This window comes from Aspergillus melleus (assembly GCF_016097325.1).
Source record: "Aspergillus melleus strain CBS 546.65 chromosome Unknown contig7, whole genome shotgun sequence".
In the NCBI taxonomy this organism is placed as follows: Eukaryota; Fungi; Ascomycota; class Eurotiomycetes; order Eurotiales; family Aspergillaceae; genus Aspergillus; species Aspergillus melleus.
Genome location: NW_025763376.1, coordinates 550,161 through 567,453, shown reverse-complemented (window position 1 = coordinate 567,453; position 17,293 = coordinate 550,161). Strand labels below are relative to the sequence as shown.

At 50.0% G+C, this 17,293-nt stretch overlaps 3 protein-coding genes across 3 annotated transcripts; all 3 read right to left on the bottom strand.

Annotated features, from left to right (window-relative positions):
* Positions 1-327: 327 nt before the first annotated feature.
* LDX57_011160 (uncharacterized protein) lies at positions 328-1,744 on the bottom strand (the record flags this gene model as incomplete). Its single annotated transcript, XM_046092906.1, has 2 exons — positions 328-939; positions 1,010-1,744. 2 exons carry the CDS (start codon positions 1,742-1,744, stop codon positions 328-330), a joined length of 1,347 nt encoding a protein of 448 aa, XP_045948884.1.
* A 388-nt stretch (positions 1,745-2,132) lies between these two features.
* On the bottom strand, positions 2,133-4,061 carry LDX57_011159 (putative MFS transporter; the record flags this gene model as incomplete). The annotated part of the gene is made up of 7 exons (XM_046092905.1): positions 2,133-2,314; positions 2,368-2,815; positions 2,887-3,118; positions 3,201-3,361; positions 3,419-3,582; positions 3,646-3,748; positions 3,810-4,061. The coding sequence occupies 7 exons, from the start codon at positions 4,059-4,061 to the stop codon at positions 2,133-2,135; spliced, it is 1,542 nt and encodes a 513-aa protein (XP_045948883.1).
* Positions 4,062-4,795: 734 nt separating this feature from the next.
* Positions 4,796-9,071, bottom strand: BNI4 (uncharacterized protein). Its single transcript, XM_046092904.1, has 5 exons — positions 8,491-9,071; positions 7,163-8,360; positions 6,236-7,100; positions 5,800-6,170; positions 4,796-5,741 (listed from the first exon to the last, which is right to left on the bottom strand). The coding sequence occupies exons 2-5, from the start codon at positions 8,147-8,149 to the stop codon at positions 5,694-5,696; spliced, it is 2,271 nt and encodes a 756-aa protein (XP_045948882.1). The 5' UTR covers positions 8,150-8,360; positions 8,491-9,071; the 3' UTR covers positions 4,796-5,693.
* Between the last annotated feature and the right edge of the window lie 8,222 nt (positions 9,072-17,293).

Genomic DNA, 17,293 nt, shown 5'->3' with positions numbered 1-17,293 from the left:
ACACGGACAAAGGATGAAACTCCTTCTTCTTCACTAACTACTCGGCGAGCATGAGTCACGTCCAAACAAAAGCAAGGCGACTCGTCACCCTGATCTCATACAAATGTTCCATTTCTTTCAAAGCGACCAATATCATCATTTAATATGCACAACGGGAACATGAAGAAGTTGTGGGTAGTGTTCATAAGAATAAACCAAAGTCAAGGGGAATCAAATCTCAATCATCAAGAAGAAGTAAAGGGGAGGAGAAAGAAAAGAAGAAGGGGAAGGGGAAAAGTACACAGATAAATAAAGCAGCCACCCAGTACCGAAACAGCTTCGTAAGTTCTAGTCAAAGCCAGACACTCTTCGTCGCCAGTCATCCCCAGTGCGGAGGGCATCAACGACGTCAATCCGTTTGCCGATGCCAGTGGTGCCCTCTTTCTGCCACCATGGTTCATTTGGCTCGCCAAGAGCCGACTCGTCTTCGCTGTCGACCAGACCGCCTCGGCCGCCTTCATCGCCGACGACGACGACAACCTGTCTGACCCACCCGGAGATATGATGCACGGCTTCCCCATCCTTACCCGCCAGGGACTCCTGTACGTAGACAATATCCGGCGAAATGTGGCGGACGAGGTGCACGTATCCCGTCCGAGTGCTGAACGGCATGATGGTGTTCGTTTTCTCAACGATAGCTTGGGCTTGCGTGTACATGGTCTTGAAGAGCGGCGTGGAACCCTCGGGCTCGTCGGCCGCCGTGACAGTGCCCGGCGAGGGAAGCTCACCGAGCGACTGAGCCTCTTCGGGGGCGATGTTCGAATAAGACGACGTGACGGAGAGAGTGGGGTGCGATCCGTTACCCTGAGAAGGAGCATGCTTCAACCCAGGCGCATATATCATCACAAAAATTCGAGTTGTATCGGGATTGACATGTTCAGGAAGATGCGACAGGATGGACTGTGAGTTCTAAAGTCAGCACTTATCATCTTCGAGGTTATACCCACTCCAAAGGTCAAGGAGGACTTACCACATGCTCAGACGAGAACTCTTCGGGATCCAGGTGCGACGCATCCGACGAAACAACAATAGCCACCGTTTTCTTCCTCTTATCGACACCAGCCTGACCAGGGAGAGCACCACTCATAGTAGGCGCCGTGACATCAGGCTGTTGTTGTTGTGGTTGCTGTTGCTGCTGTCCTCTGCCGCGAGAAGCTCTGTTTTCGACCTCCTCCGACCAGCGAGAATGATCTTCAAAGTCACCGCGATCCTCCTCCCGAATAGACGTCAAGGCGCCGCCAACAAAGGCACCGGCTGCGGCGACGCCGGCCGCGACTCGCTTGCTAGCCCCGTCGAAGATCTGCTGCGGACTGGGCGTGCGGCGCAAAGCACCCTGCATGCGAGCCATGACGCTGGCATCGTCTGGATGCTCGCCGTGAACGTCCGTCCCCGTAGTTCGGGCATAGTCTCCTTCCTCGTAGGCGTCGCGCGGCAAGCCCGGCCCACCGGCAGGACCGGGCGCGGGGAACCTCTCGTCGTCGCGGGGGTAATCGCGGTTGTGGTGGTGGTGATGGTTGTTTTCGTCGTCGTCATCATCTTCGCTTCGTTCACTCCAGATCCAGGCCGCAACGCCAATGGTCGCGACGCCCACGGTCAGGGCCAGGGGGACCCAGTAACCCATGAACGTTCGCCGACCCGTGGCGCTGAAACCCGCACCGGCTCCAACCCGCCGACGACGGGCATCCTGGGAGTAAGGGAAGGACATTGCGGTCGCTGAGACAGATCAGAAGTGTGCGCATAAAAGACAAGAAGGTCGCTAATAGAAATCAAATCATGTTTTCAGCTAGCTCGATCGGAGAGCGGAGGGTTGTGGAGAGGGAAGAGGGAAAGGAGGAGAAGGAGCGCCGCTCAGGGCAGGCAGAGGCGGGCTGGGCCTCGGGAGAAACATGTGGCTGGTCACTGGTCACTGCTGTTGGGCGGTTGTTTACCCGCGGTTGCCCGGTTTGCACTGTTTGTTCCGAGGGCACGTGCTCTTATATTGACCTGAACAAAGGTTGATCATATTAATTCAATCGTTGTATCAATGCATTAATCGCTTCTTTCCAACACCAAAAACGAGTATATCAACCTATAAATCTACTATATCTAATTGCTTAAACCAAAAACCGGAACCCTCTCGCACTGGCCTGGCCCGGAAGACCACCAGACCTAACAGCTCCCGAGACCTCCTGGCCGCGGTCGAGTTTCTTATTCAATCCGACAAGGATGAAGCGGAGGACGGTGGCGGCGAGGATGGCAACGAATGCGGTAGCACAGTTGACACTCATGGCAGTCACTAAGCTAAGTTAGCATGGATTTTGATCCCCTGTCGGGGCAAAGAAAACATACCAAATCTCGGCTTGTCGCTATCCGGATACATGTAGCTGGCGTAGATGCTACTAGCATTACTGACGCAGTTGATGGCCGCCAGAGCGGCTGCACGCTTAGATGCCGGTCGAGGCAAGGTACTAGAGATCCAACTCAGGGCTACGACGTAGCCGGTATACAGGGATGGGACCATGAGCATCATGGACAGGTAACGAGGACCAATGGCCGTGGTAGTTGCAGCGATAATGTAGGTGGCCATCGCAACGTACAAGGGCAGGGTGATGTGGAAGTATCGTTCGCCGGTGCGATCGGCGTGCCAGGCGTTGGCAAAGGCACAAATAACAGCAAGGCAGTAAGGAGGTGCCGTTAGGAGAAGCGTTTCGATATTGCCGTAGTTGAGGGTCTCGACGACAGTAGGGAAGAAGTTGGTCACCGAGGCAGAGGAGACGATGCACAGGACAAGCAGCGTCTAAACCCAACGGTTAGAGATGACACTGGGGCGTTTCAATTTAGGTTCCATTGTTTTCTTCAGGTGCTTACCAGGACATAGGTCTTGATGTCGGCAAAAGCCAGCTTTGCACCGTGCAGGAAAGATTGCTGTTCACTGTCCACCCAATCGTCCTCGCCAATGTCTTCCTCCAGACGCCAGGCAGCCAGTTCTTTCTCTTCTTCGGAGAGCCATCCGGTTGTTCGAGGGAAATTGGGAAGGATAAAAAGCGCTATCAAGGCAATGACAATCGTGACAGCACCTTCGATGATGAAGAGCCAACGCCTGCGAAATCAATCGATGTCAGTTTTATGCCCTATCATTATTTGCCTTCCCCATTAGCCATAGGAGGTAGTAAGATACTGACCAAGCGCGAAGACCTTTAACATGGTCCATGTTGCCCGTAATGCCGGCCGCAATCAAACCTGAAAAAGCCCCAGAGATCAAAGACCCGGAATAGAGGGCAGCGGTTCTGAAACCCAGCTCCTTCCTCGTGTACCAAGCACTAAGGAAGTACAGACAACCGGGCTAGAGAAATCAGCATGAAACCAACGTGAGTTCAAGTCTGTTGAGGTAAAGACGTACAAAGTATGCGGCTTCAACGAAACCAAGAAAGAACCGAATAACGACCAGTCCGGCATAATTCTGAGCGGCCGCCGTGCAGGTGGAAACAATACCCCACATCACCATCGAGCAAGGAAGATAAATAGCAGGCTTTCCGAACTTGTTCAACATCAAATTGGACGGAACTATACAGAACCAATCAGTCAATCCTTGCAGAGAGCTTTAGACGACGAGGTAGCCACGCTTACTTTGCATCAACAAATATCCTACAAACAGAATACTAACACAGGTCTGGAACTGCACATCACTCAGATTCAAATCATCCTCGAGCCCGGCAAGTCGAGCGGCAGCCTAGATAGAAGCGTAAGTAAACCGGTGTCCCAACTAGACCAAGTAACGACAAAAAGCATACAATGTTGTTTCGATCCAGGTAGTTGAGGATGTACATGATGATGGTGATCGGGAGCAGTCGAAGGTCAATCTTGCGGACGAGAGCTTTCTCGGCCTCTTCACGTTCTTCCGGCGTCAGACCGGCAACGTAGGCCGGAGCTTCTTTCCTAGGGTTCGGCTTGTTGGCATTGGCCAGGGCGTTGGGGATGACCTCGACATTGTCGACATGGGCTTTGCCGATGTCATTATTGTCGTGGGAGTTCCTCGGAGACATGTTGCGTCCTCTGTGGTTGACAATACCCAGTCTGCTTGGCCCGTAAAAAAATGATTGAGCCGATGGAGGGTTTGGCGCGAGAAAGCAAAGTTCGAAGCCAAGTGCACGCTCAATCCAAAGCCAGGAGTAGGGGAAAGAAGGTCAGAAAGAGAAGGGAAGAAAAAGTGCTGCCACCGTCCGGGACTCGAGAAGTCGGATTCCCTGGGGGATAAAAAGGCAGCAGGGAAGTGAGCCATGAAGCCCCAGGTCGGAAGAAATCCGACAAAGCAAGCAACGTAGTGACTGGAGAAGCCAATGGAGATGTCGGGGGCGGGGAAAGGGATCGCGGGGAAGCCGAAACCAGACGAAAGAGGATTGGAAGATGTGGAGAGAATGGCGTGGGGTTGCGGACTGGACGGGACGATCATTCCATTCCTCGTCCCTGGAGAGATGCAATGATGAGACGGTGTAGAAGGGACGGGGAAAGACCCCCGAGAGCTAACGCTTTTAGAGGCGGCAGCGCCTCCTTGTCATTGATTCCATAGGTGTGAAGGTGTGTAATCGGGACTCCTGCACGATAGAAAGCCCAAGCACAGCCCAAGCATAAATTGGCAAGTTTAAGACTTGATCTACGGACTCCCAGAAGTCTTATCCTCGGAGCATTTCCCCTACCTCAACGATGTGCATGACGAACATTGTCCCGTCAAATGTCTGAATACTGTTCAATTCAAATACAAGGTACACGAGAAGAAAAGAAAAAAGGCCTTCAAATGTTGGTCGCATTAACTGCCCAGGCAATGAGTAATAACGGGACGAGGCTTGAATGGCAACGTCCCAGTTCCTGTTTGCTGTACGGTGGAACCCTCCACAATGAAACGCATTAAAAAACAAAATCAGAACCAGTACTGCAGAATTAATCACAAAAAGAAAAGACCCTGAGATAAGTGTCCAGGAGATGGTGCCCAATTTCCACGCTGTCAAAAAAGAAAAAGAAGGGAAGCAAGAGAGAAGCAAAAACAATAAACACAAAATGGCTGGGATGCTATGTAAACGGGGAAGACCCAGAAAGAGGAGGGGGAAGTAAAAGGGAATTAAAAAAAAGGAGAGGAAAGAATGCCATAAACATGATCGGGTCCCGGGGAGAGGGACGAAAGGAGGAACACTCGCACAAGATCGGTGCCCTATCTCAGGATGCAAAAAAGTAGATCGAAGCCATAGGATCGCGGACGGTCAGGGGGGTGGACTCCAATATTCGATCCCTTTTTTGTTCTTCGTTCGGTGGTGAAATTCGCATTAAATCTCAACGCATTAAAATCGAAAAAGATAAACCCCGCAACGGACTTCGGTGGTCATCGCCATTAACGCCGTGAAACCCTAGAGAAGATGTGCTGATGGAACGAGTGGCCGCGATTCTGCAATAATTGGAGAAACGGTGGAGAAGTTCGAGTGTCGAAGGTGCAGGGCACTGATGGAGAGCTGAAGGCGCAACCAAAACGTGGCTCTAAAAAGAGAAAGCAGGTCTACTATGAGGTGGACAACTCCAAGGTCGGGGACACCGCACAAGTCATAGATCCAACAGCCGTCCAGAGAATAAATGACATGCAAGTTCGCCCGGAAACTGGGATGGAAAAACGCCTTTCAGAATGCAATGGTTCAGAGGAAATGGGTATAAACTTTGGAGGTCTCGTGAACTTCCATCTCCTATTGGCGGGGTCAGCACAGAACACGGGGTCATATAGAACGATCTGGAAAGGCATACCATTTTGAAATTGTTGAGCTCCTCTTTGATCTGCTGGGCAAGGAGCGGTGTCAGTCGGTTGCAGGTGGCAATGTCTCCCCGACGGTCGTACTCCCCGCTGGGCCACGTGTCATGAAACTGGATACGAGGGCTGAACACCAGGCTCTTGGGAGCTACAGCCTGCGGAGTGATGGGAGCACTCTTGCTGTCGCCAAACCGCCCCACCGAGATGAAGTCGTCGTCACCGGCAATCCTGACCGTTTCAGGGCGGCGACTGCCGGATCGCGTCTGGTCCTCGGGGGTGCTGGGAGCACTAGAGTGGGGAGTGTCGTTGCTGCTAACGGTCTGGGAGCCTCCCGATGGCTTGCTGGCCGTTGGGTCGGAATGGGTTTCTATACGAGCGGACGAAGTCAGTCGGATTACTTATGGAAGACCGATGTTGCCGGGGATGACTTACTTTTCAAAATGCCTTTGCGAACAGCGGCCAGGACCTCGGCTCGCTCCCTGTCTCCCCCGACGATACTCTTCCGCGACTGGGTTTTGTCACCACCGTCATCGGGGACCGACACCTCCGGGGCAGTCGGTTCAACTTTAGGAAACACGGTGCCGCCACGAGGAAGATCTTGCGGGTCCGGGTTCACAGTTACGCTTTTCCTTTCCGCTTCGATGTTGACAACGGACAGTTGAGGCGCCATTGGTTCGATGGCGCCGGCGTCCGTCGACGATGTGCTGATAACGGACTTGGGGCGGAACAGTCCAACGAGAGATCTAGTCGAGCGTTTCATTCCCTTGCCCATCTTGCGAAGCATAATCGAGGCAGAGGACGCCGTGGAAGAGACGGAAATGTTATCCGTGGAGCTATTGAAGAATCGGCCTTGGTGATGCGAGTAGATGCTCTCTCCCAAGCCACTAGCTTCCTGCTGTTCCGCGATAGCGGCCTGCTCTGGGCCAAGTTCTTCCTGAAGTAATTCCCTGCGAGCTTTCTCAAGGGCCATGGCCTCCTTTTTGCCCGCACTAGTCTGAGCAGACGCCTTCATTAGCTCCGAGGCGCTACCAAAGGAGAAAGCTCTTCTCAGCCGGGATTTTCCTGGCCGTCTCAGGTCGTTCTTGGACAGTTCGGCCAATCGCTGGGTAGCGGCACTCTCCTTTGGCGGGGCGGGTTTGTCTTTGCTTTCCGGCTGATTGGGCGATGCCACGGGCGTTGGATCAGCATCAATAGGCTTTGATAGCGGCGACGGCTTTGGAGCCCGTTTAGAGTCTTCCGGTTTGGCGGCACCCTTGCCGGACGAAGATGCGGACTCTGTGTTTCCGGGTTCAGGAACCTGGTGGCAGTCAGTTGGCGAAAGATCTTGTTTTGAGTTAATGGCCATGCGATGGCACTTACCGAAGAGGTCGAGGAATGAGCTGAATGAACGCTCGTCGTAACATCGCGATGAGATTGAGCCGATCGAGGCCGGTGGTTTGTGTCAAAATAGTCAGTACCGCCGGCCGATGGGGTCGGCGAGGAAGTCGGCAGATGAAGCTCTAAATTGATGAGGCCGGCATTATCCATATTCCCCCAACTTCGTCGCCTGTATCTCTTAGCCAATTCCGGTTGTGACTTCTCCCCACGCGACGTATCATCGGCACTGGAGCCCCGATGGTGGCCCAGATTCCTGGGCGGTGCCTGTAAGGAGTTCTCATCCGGGGTTCCTGACGGAGATCGTGACGGGCCCGAAGCATTCGTCGTTGTAGTGGCAGGTGGCGTACCAACTACGCTATCCGGACGCCGGGATCCTCGACGGTAACGATCAGGGGACGGGCGGACGGTAGGAGAAGATATGTTCATGAAAGACGACGAAGGAGACGGCAGATTGACGGTCGATAGGGGACGGAGAGGGGGTTCAGTCCGCAACTGCCTCGAAGAAGGGATGGCCGTGTCGTCTTTTGAGACGTAGGATTGTACGGAAGAATTGGAGGAAGAGGTGGATACAGAACCAGCTGCAAGGTGATTGGCCGACCGCGAGTTGACATTGATAGGAGGGAGAGTAGGAGGAAGACTAGGAGATAGCTGAGGAGCGGACGGGGCGGACGTAGTTCGGTGCTCCGGTCTCAGATGAGGGGACCACGACTGACGGTTCTGCACATTGGCGGAGCCGGACAGGTTGGGCGTGCTGGTGAAAGCGTAGGGGGCCACAACCTGGTGGCCTGCCCTGTAGCTGCCCGAACCGCCCGTGTTGTATGTGTTCCAAGACATGGTCGAATTCCTAGCGTTTTGCTGTTGCGAGTTTTGAGATGAGGGTGTGAAGGTGCCCGAAGAGGATGATGGACGAGTTGAAAGCACAGGAACCGTGCCACTTTGTTGCGGAATCGTCTGGACCAACGCAGCCATGATGCTATTCTCCAAAATCCGAACAGAGGAGGGTCGGACGCGTCAAGTAGCGACGTCTGCAGGACAACGATCTCGACAGGTGCACTCACTGAAGTTCGCAGGACCCAGGCCAGGGGAGGTGGGAGAAAGAGATAACGTCTAGTTGTCAAGAGTAACTCGAGAGGAGAAGGAAGAAGGGAGAAAGACGATGGAAAGGAATAAAACGGAGATCCTGTGCCACACGGTTGTTAGTTAGGATTGCACAAGAAGAGCGACGCACTTCCAAGATTGGTTCAACGATCGACAACCGTCGGTTGTTCCAAGGGAACGTTTCCAGGGGAGGGGAAATGTGTTGGCCGTACCTGTTCTAATAAATGCAAAAGAAAGGTAGATTATACAGATACACCGATTAAAAAAGAAAAGAGAAGAGAAAAAAAAATTGACGCTAGAGTTGATGCGAAACGAATGCTGTCGAAGACTGAACGAAGGGCTCGGATCGGACGAGGATCGAAGGGGAGCTGGCGACGGGGGTGAGGCGTCAGGAACACAGGGCTCCAAGATGGCGAATGCTTTCTAGAGCGGTCGAGCCATGTACAAATGAGTTTTGATTTTTGGGCGAAAAAGAGAAAAGAAAAGAGAGCGGGGGAGAAGGCGCAAAAGAGAAAAAGAAAAAATAGTAAGAAAAAAAAAAAGAGGAAGAAAAGTGAAGATAGAAAGCCGAAGTGAACAGATGGAAGGGAAAAAGAAAAAGGAGATTACCAGATCCTTGGAATGGCACCTTATCTTCTGGGACAAGCAGAAGATAGGCCGTTCACTGGACCGGAGAGATGGGATGAGATGGACGGGGGGAGGTGAGCGAGAAAAAAAGGAAGAGAAGAAACAAGGGGAAAAAGAGCAAGAGGGGTTGAAGGCGTGGAAGGAAAGGAAGGAAAAGGGAATAGGGAGATAATGGGGGGGTGTGAGAGGTGAGGATGGGCGGAATGGATGCTAGTCACTTTAGGGGAGACTGACAGGCGGAGACTGACGGATCAGAGAACCGCGAGAGAAGGAAGCGGCCACAACCAAATGGCCACCTTTTTTTTTATTTTGCTTCTCTTCTCAGTAAATTCGTTGAAAGGTTCCTTTGGCCGTTAATTTTGGGCAGCAGAAAATGTAAAGGTGTTAAGTGAAGAAAATTTCCAAAAGTCGAATCCAAAAACACCACCCGGTAAGGCACACCAGAACGATTCAAAAGGTCTGGGGGAGAAAGCTCGGATTCCACGAGGGGAAAAAATCAACTAGGCAAATAACAGTCATAAAGATGATTATGAATAATCAATCGAATTATCCTTAAGAGGGGGTGGGATTTCTCTGGTGGACAGCAGACGATTTAGACGATCCGAAATGTCCAGCGTTGAGCAGTGCCTTAACTACGTTATTATTATTATGATTCTTCTGATGGAATTAATACCTGATTAATATTATTCCACGATTACTATTATTGCATCTGCAAGTCATGCCGGAAACTTTGCTGTATGAGTACGGTGTAAATGCATTGCTTCCCCAATTCCTGGATGTGCCTGCCATGGTGATATTGGCCCATACAGACTACGGAGGATGCGCATTCTCCTGGATCTCCGTCTCCTCAGAATAATAATAGTAGGAGGGGACCATCAGCCAACCATCTATTCATGGCTAAGACACTTACGGAGTAGAAGGTTCCTCTGGGGCCGTACTGTACGGTATGTCCATGTCTCTCCGGTGGTCTCAGTATGGTAAATCCCCGTATCTATCCTGATTTACCCAGCACGAAAGACGTTCCCCCGTGTAATAATACCAATCACGCCGAGCTGCCGGAGGTACCGTACAGTCAGGTACGGTACCTCTTCTCCAGGGACGACGTGACCTGACCGGAGCGGGTCGCAGAACAGCGAAAAAGTCCCTCCGTGGAATGTCCTCCGTCGCTAGTCAGACGCTGCGACCGATGCTGATTCCACAGGCACGGTTACAAGTGACCTTCGTCCTCGATCTACGGAGAGCAACGGGGTGATGTCTGAAATCTGGAATCTGGAATCGGTATCATCGTGTCTCTTGGATCGATTGATATTTTCTGTGGGGTAGCAGGAGGGGAGCTTTCTTTGTTGGAATGAGCAAGGACGTCGGAGATCCATGGATACATCCAGGCACTACGGAGTAACCATCCTCAGGAAAAGTTACTCATGGTCAACGTGATACTGATATCTCCTATTTCTTGACTAGGAAGAAAGGAAATAGAAAAAAAAATCCTCGGAGGATACAACAAATCAGGGAAAACAGGGCAAGATAGCATTAGGAGCAGCACGACGAGAACGTGCTGGATGCATTAGGCCACAGCCTCTGGAACCATTTAATTTCTAGCGAAGGTGAGCAGACGCTAAAACTCTTAGCTGTAACGCCATCCTGGCTGAATGGGACTCGCGTCCGAGACCCAACGCACGGAAGCTCGGAGAAACCGCCTGGAGAGAGCTAAGTGTAGGGGGTAGTGAGATGAGAAAAGGGAAAAAGGGTGGCCTAGCATTTTAGGAGCCCATCGGCTGGTCACTACGGACTAACGGAGTAAGTAGGAACTATCTACTGGATACTATCTAATATCGATTTGGAGCGGATCAGAGGATGCGAATCGTTCGTGATGTGCCGAGTCTGCGGGAGGCTCATCCGTCCCCTGTTCCATGCCAGGATCCTGTTCCCCAGATTCTTGTCATCCATGCACTCCTTTCGCTTCCATTCACATAATTGTCTGATAGATCACCTGGATGATAGTTTGATCTACGATGGACCCGACCGACTGATCCTGTACTCTAGTACTCCGTACTGTTGGCTGTCGCCCCCGTGGTTTCGTTTCCGCGTTTTCAGGTACCGGGGAGGGACCGCTCAACTTTCAAACATGGTCCGAGTCATGGCATCCCAATCTTTCTCAACCGGTGGGAAATTCCCGCGATCAAGTACCATGGGCCATGGGGCAGGGCGTCCCACCGAGCCTAATCGAATAACCCACAGTTTGTGTACGGAGTACCAAAGAAAGACAAAAAATACAGCGGACAGCGGCCAAGGACGGGCATCTCCTCCTACTGCGTACCGTGGATTGGCTCTACCGGTCTACCCTCTACCTAGGTAGGCGTTAACGGTCTAACCTTGAGTCAAGCTCGCGACCAATAAGTCAATGACCCTGCAGGGCCGGGTTTTACGTATAAGGATGCAACTGCAATCGTGGACACTGGAGTACATGGTGTCAGCTATCCCAATGCGAACTGATCGCACGCCATTGCTATCGTCGGGAGAAGTAATTCCCAATCGGTCCGCAGGGATTCATGCGCGCGGGATGTTGAAACGGTAGTATAACTTCACGTCTGAGTTGGCGAGTATGGCAGGGTGTTATGGAGAAGGCAATGAGGAGTCAACACCGAAAGAAGCCAACGGTATGCAGTATGCACGTCTGGCCAGTGATGGTTGACTTGAATGTCATGCAATATCGTCCATCTTGCTTGTTCGAGGACTCGCACATACTTGGGCTATCTGCGATCGAAAATAACTCAGCTCGTCCATCCCCCAGAGTCCAAGATATCCCGTAGTTATATATTCTCGACATCGAACATCCTCTACTCCACACTCGCGACCAAGATTACAATGACCGACGACCCACTCTACCAGCGAAAATTCCAGAGCAGATCAGAAAGAGCAAGAGCAGGACAGAACAGAGCCATGGTTACGCTCCCTACCGATATCCATCATAACTTCCAAGACGAACAGTTTCATTGTCAAGGTCCCCAAGCGGAGCCGGCAACGGGGAGAAGCGAGGAGAGCTTCGAAGGAAGATTCAATAGCTTCGCCACGGGATTTAAACTTTCAGCCCGCGCGATTTTCTATGTTGACTCGGTGTGCTCGAGTCACTGGAAGAGCCGCTCGTAACATTCTTCTCCGTTCTTTGTGTTGGACTGTTTTCTCTGCTGTAGGAGAAAGTATGTTTACTTTGTAGGTGGAATGAGAAAAATTTACGGGACTTCGTATAATCCGTGATCCTGTCCTCCGTACTGTTAGTGTGGGTGGAGGACGCATGCGGGACAACTCGACTCGCCGGCCCACTTTTCTTTTTCTCCCTTTCCAACCCCAAAGGAATCGGGGTTGTTGAGCAGCACTCTTATCATTGCACCACAATGCCATTCAGTGCGATTCAGCACCGAGAACGGAGCACCGTGCTAGATATTCTCTTTCTTAAATCCCAACATTAATCCAATATACACAATGGAATCCACTTCCTTCGAATCCACCGATTTCGCCATCAGATAAGGCAATTGCTCATCCCATGAAAACCTCATCCTTACTTGTACCCGCGGCCGGCCTAACAGTTAACACCGCACGGAGTAAGTAAGCCATGAGCAAATCTGATGCAACCGGCGCAGATCCATGTAAGGAGGAGTTCCCGCGTGATCGACAAAAGCAACGTCGCCAATTTCCAGCACTGCCTTTAGCTACCCTTCCAACAACCCGCGTCACTTGCTTGGCTTGATCAGTCAGTCAGTCAGTGGCGGGCGCACATCATCGATCAAGTTTCAGACGTCTTGACTCTTGAACCGTGTTTTTTCTTCGTAGTGATCTCCACTACTTGCCGTTCACGGAAGATGAGAAGATTTTTTCTTCATTAATTTTCTGTGATTATCGCTGTCGGAGGTCAGAGGTCAGAGTTCAGGTTTCGGTCATTTGGGGGGTTATCCTAGTATCGCGGTGACTAGTTGACCACTAACTCATTATCTATCCAACGATTGACCATTTCTCTTCCTACGGCAGAGCTGACTTCGTAACATGTGTTGGCGCTGAAGATGGGTTGAAGATAGCAGACAATCGACCGAGAATAATGATCTGTGTTGCCATTTCCAATCCTGTCTTATCAGAGCGGGGCAGTCCATTCCATTCCAACAACCCGAGCATGCCCATGAGCAGTCCGTGGATAATAGATAATAGATAATAGATATTAACCGTTCAGTACTCCGATGTACACCGCAGTTAGTTATCACCCACCGCTGCGTAATAATGCATATGTACGTCTCTCTGTAGGTAAAGACTAAAACCACGCAAGAGGTCCATAGTATCCGTACGGAACATGCACCTGGTAGATAGTTCAATTCAAGACGGCACGGGACATCAACGTACTCCGGTTGACCCCGGTGATTTTGTTAGTACAGTAGGCCCTACTAGGATTACAATCCTTCAAAGCGGTCAAAATCCTTCAAGCACCGCCTTCCTAATTAGTTTTAGAATGAAGCTAATGAAACCTCTTGGTGGCTCAATCCTAAAGACCTCTACCTATGAATATCTAGTCTATATAGACTCTTTCTACAATGCCTACTACACCTGAGCCCCCTGAAGTGCCTGAATCAAGGCAGAATTCCGCACGCCTTCAACGAGATGATCGAATTCGAGTCCTAGCCCTACGGGATGCTGGACTTACGTATCAACAGATTACCTCACAGCTTCAAATGACCTATCGGCAGGTCCAATATACATGTCAATCTCATCAAGCTACTCCTAAAAAAGCACGTGGACAGAGACCTAAGCTATCCGAAGAAGATGTTGATCATATTATTGAATTTATATCTTTATCTAAGTGAAATCGACGCATGCCTTATTACAAAGTTGTTCAAGAATTAAGCCTTCCTGTTGGAACAACAGCCCTATCTCGAGCACTTAAAAAACGAGGTTATACACGATGCAAAGCCCTCCGAAAGCCACCTCTATCAGATCAGAATAAGCGCGTACGTTTAGCTTGGGCCCTTGAGCATGTGAATTGGACAATTGAACAATGAAATCGAATTCTTTGGTTTAATGAGACTTGGGTTACTTCAGGCTTTCATAAACGATGCTATGTGACAAGAAAGACAGATGAAGAGCTTGATGAGACCTGTTTACGCACTTCTCCTTTAAAAAAGCGTGGCTGGATGTTTTGGGGATCCTTTCATGCCTTTTATAAAGGTCCATGTCTTTTTTGAGAAAAGAAATGGGGCTATATCGATTCAGAGAAATATTCTGAGCGGATTGTACCTATTATTGATGGCTATATTCGTCTACTTCGGCAACAAGATAATCCAGTTCAGCTTATGCAAGATGGTGCATCAGGCCATGCTAGTCAAAATACTCTTCGTGAGCTGAATGAGCGAAAGATCTATCCTATTTCATGGCCTGCCTTCTCACCAGATCTTAATCCAATTGAAATGGTGTGGAATTGGATGAAAGACTGGATTCAAGAGCGATATCCTGATAATTATCAGCTATCTTATGATTCGCTACGAAAGGTTGTACGGGCTTCATGGAATGCAGTGCCTGAGGACTTTCTAAGGGGCCTTATTGAATCTATGCAGACAAGGTGTCAGGCTGTGATAGAGGCAGAGGATGGCCACACAAAATACTAGCTAGCTCGCTTGAGAATAGCTTCAATTTTAATATTGGCAGAATTCGAAGGATCGTAATCCTAGTAGGGCCCACTGTACTAACAAAATCACCGGGGTCAACCGGAGTACTCTGTGTACTGTACCAGAGACTAGGGGCCTAGCAGTCTAGCACAAGGGGCCGAATTCAAGTCGGAAACATGTTCATTCGACGGGAGGAGGAAGAATGGATGCTTCCCGGCGGGGGGATGGCCAATAGATTCTCATGGCTTCTCATTCCTGGTTATCCACAGTGGGAAGTTGATACTACTAAGGAATACTAGTCTACTACACGGTAGGGAAGCGGGGACGGGTAGAGGGCAAGCGAGTCGCGAATATACACCGTAGGAATATACTCAGGATTGAGCGTACAACTGTATGTACATACATAAATTGGGTCTGGCGAGTGCGATAGAATTTTTTCCCCTTATTTCTCTCGATGTCTAACTACACTATACACTGTACTGAGTTTTCTCACCGCGAGAAATACCAATCAAATATGACATCACCCCTAAATAATAGATACCTACTTCGGAGGTAATCGAATCCCCCTCCTATTAAACTCCGTAACAAGTTGCGTAGTGGACACTGTGACTGGAAAAGTATCATACGGTGCGGAGATGCTCACCCGAACATCATCTACATGGCTCCAGGGCTCCACAAATAGTGTTTAGCATGGAGAATGGAGCCCTCCAAGACGGCCGTCGGTGGGTAAATTAGAACAAAAGAGAGCAATTGCGGTCCGGAGTAGATACGAGGGGTAAACTAGTGTGGCTATAATAATAATGATAAATAAAAAACGGTTCGATTCATTGTTAGGCATTTTATCAACCGTTTGAACAGTGATTGATGAATCTATAGACTGGGAGAAATCCCTAGTCTAATCCAAAATTAACGCCTAATCCCTAAAGCAGTTGTGAAGTATGAGGTTATATTAGTAAGATAGGTGTTGCGTGAAAAGACCCGAGATGTAGCCCAAAGTGGTCGTCAGCCATAGGCTCCTGTTAAGCTTTTGTCGGTCGATGAGTATTATTAAACGTTGGGATTCAGGTTCTATAGTCTAGTGGTTAGGACTTCCGGTTTTGACATCGGTATTCTGAGTCCGCCGTCGAACCCGGCCTTCGCCATACCTCCATTATCGTCACTATCCTTCTTTTTTACGTTCTGCTTCAAGTAGACTAGTAGGTAGTATAGTAGGCTTTTTTAATCTACCGAAAAAGTCAGATTCATGTTGATTGATCTCTGATGTCTAGGTAGAGAGAGAGAGAGAGACGTCGCCAACGGTGATATGCATCCAAACGCCTCCAAAGGGGAGGACGGAGCTTAAATGAATCCACCCGCTCGCTAACTCCTCCGGCCTCTGCACGATCGCGTTGTCAACGCGTCGTCAGCAGAGATGGAATTGTAGCGTGTCAATGTACTTCTAGCACGAGCGAATCTACTCCGACAACGATGCGACAGCCCTCCTCGAAGATAGTATGGTTGCATCTTGCATCTCCGAAAACGAGTACTAATCAGACTAGATAGGATTGCCCCCTTCTGTCGTCCTCCGCCCCTTGTCGTCATGTCTACGGGCCTCCGTAGATGAACAATGTCATGGAGACACTCATTCGATGATTATGTCTCTCTTGGATGATATTGATATCTACAGGTACCAATTACAGGTTCCCCGAGATGACGATCATCAGGAGGTCGACCACATTAAACACCACCCTGGGTTAGGTTATGATTAATGTTTTCTAAAGGAACGCCAGAGAGAATGCGACCCTGGGCCTAGGTACCTACGCAGCAGAGAGCGAAATAAAATAAAAAACGATCGCACGTCCCCTCTTCCTTCTTCCCCTTTCAATGATCAAATCTCAAGCCAATTATTCAGGAACCCCGGACTCCCGGTCGACGAGCATGGTGTTTTGACTATGATTTTTACAAATCTCAGTTAATCTGTTCGAAGTTCTAGCTCACGGTCCAAAAAATTAACTGGCCAGTTACTCCATACACCGTACTGGCTAGTTAGTTAGGTACCAGGCTCAGAGGAAATTAGTTCATCAGGTGTTGATTAAACCAATCTCCGCGGTTAATTTAATTAAAATAAAGAGACCACTACCTACGGTGTATGTACTCCCCTCTTCTCCTCCCATCGGATTCCGTACAGGGGCCTACAGAGTAATCAACAATTAATTAAAGGTCAGGTCCGGATGACCAGGAACCAAAGTAAAAGGGTGATCAGGGATCACTGATCACTGATCACCGATGATAATCCTGGTCATGGCCAAGCCAGACTAAACTGGATATAGAAGAAAGGGGAGGGGAAGAACGAGTCACGTCAAGACAGTCGGTATAGGATACCATTGCGCGCCCATATCCGGGGTAACCAAAATGTGGAGTACAGGCGCCGAGATAGCGAGGCGAGGGGTTATGCCGTTGTCGTCCGGATGGCAGCTATCATCATAAGGACCCTGCACTTTGTACTGTAGTGTGTACAGTATGTACACAGTGGGCACTGTACAGGGGTTGAACATCTAAATAGGTGCGATGCACGTGCTCGATGAAACCTATCGCTGAATTATCCCACCCAGGAACCGACATTGTCCCATGTCGTAAACCAGCAAGACCAAGAAACGAAACCCTCAATCACAGAATCCGCTATGCAATCCCCGCATTCGAGTCTTGGACAACACATGGAATGATGACAGACCTCGGGGTTAAGTTAGTTAGTGGGCAAACAAAGCGC

Excerpts from the sequence above, each read along its gene's own strand:
- BNI4 (XM_046092904.1), bottom strand. The coding sequence starts at position 8,149 with ATGGCTGCGTTGGTCCAGACGATTCCGCAACAAAGTGGCACGGTTCCT. Across the intron at positions 7,101-7,162 it reads CTCATTCCTCGACCTCTTCG|GTTCCTGAACCCGGAAACAC; the intron begins GTAAGTGCCATC and ends GACTGCCACCAG. Across the intron at positions 5,742-5,799 it reads AGCTCAACAATTTCAAAATG|GAGATGGAAGTTCACGAGAC; the intron begins GTATGCCTTTCC and ends CCCCGCCAATAG.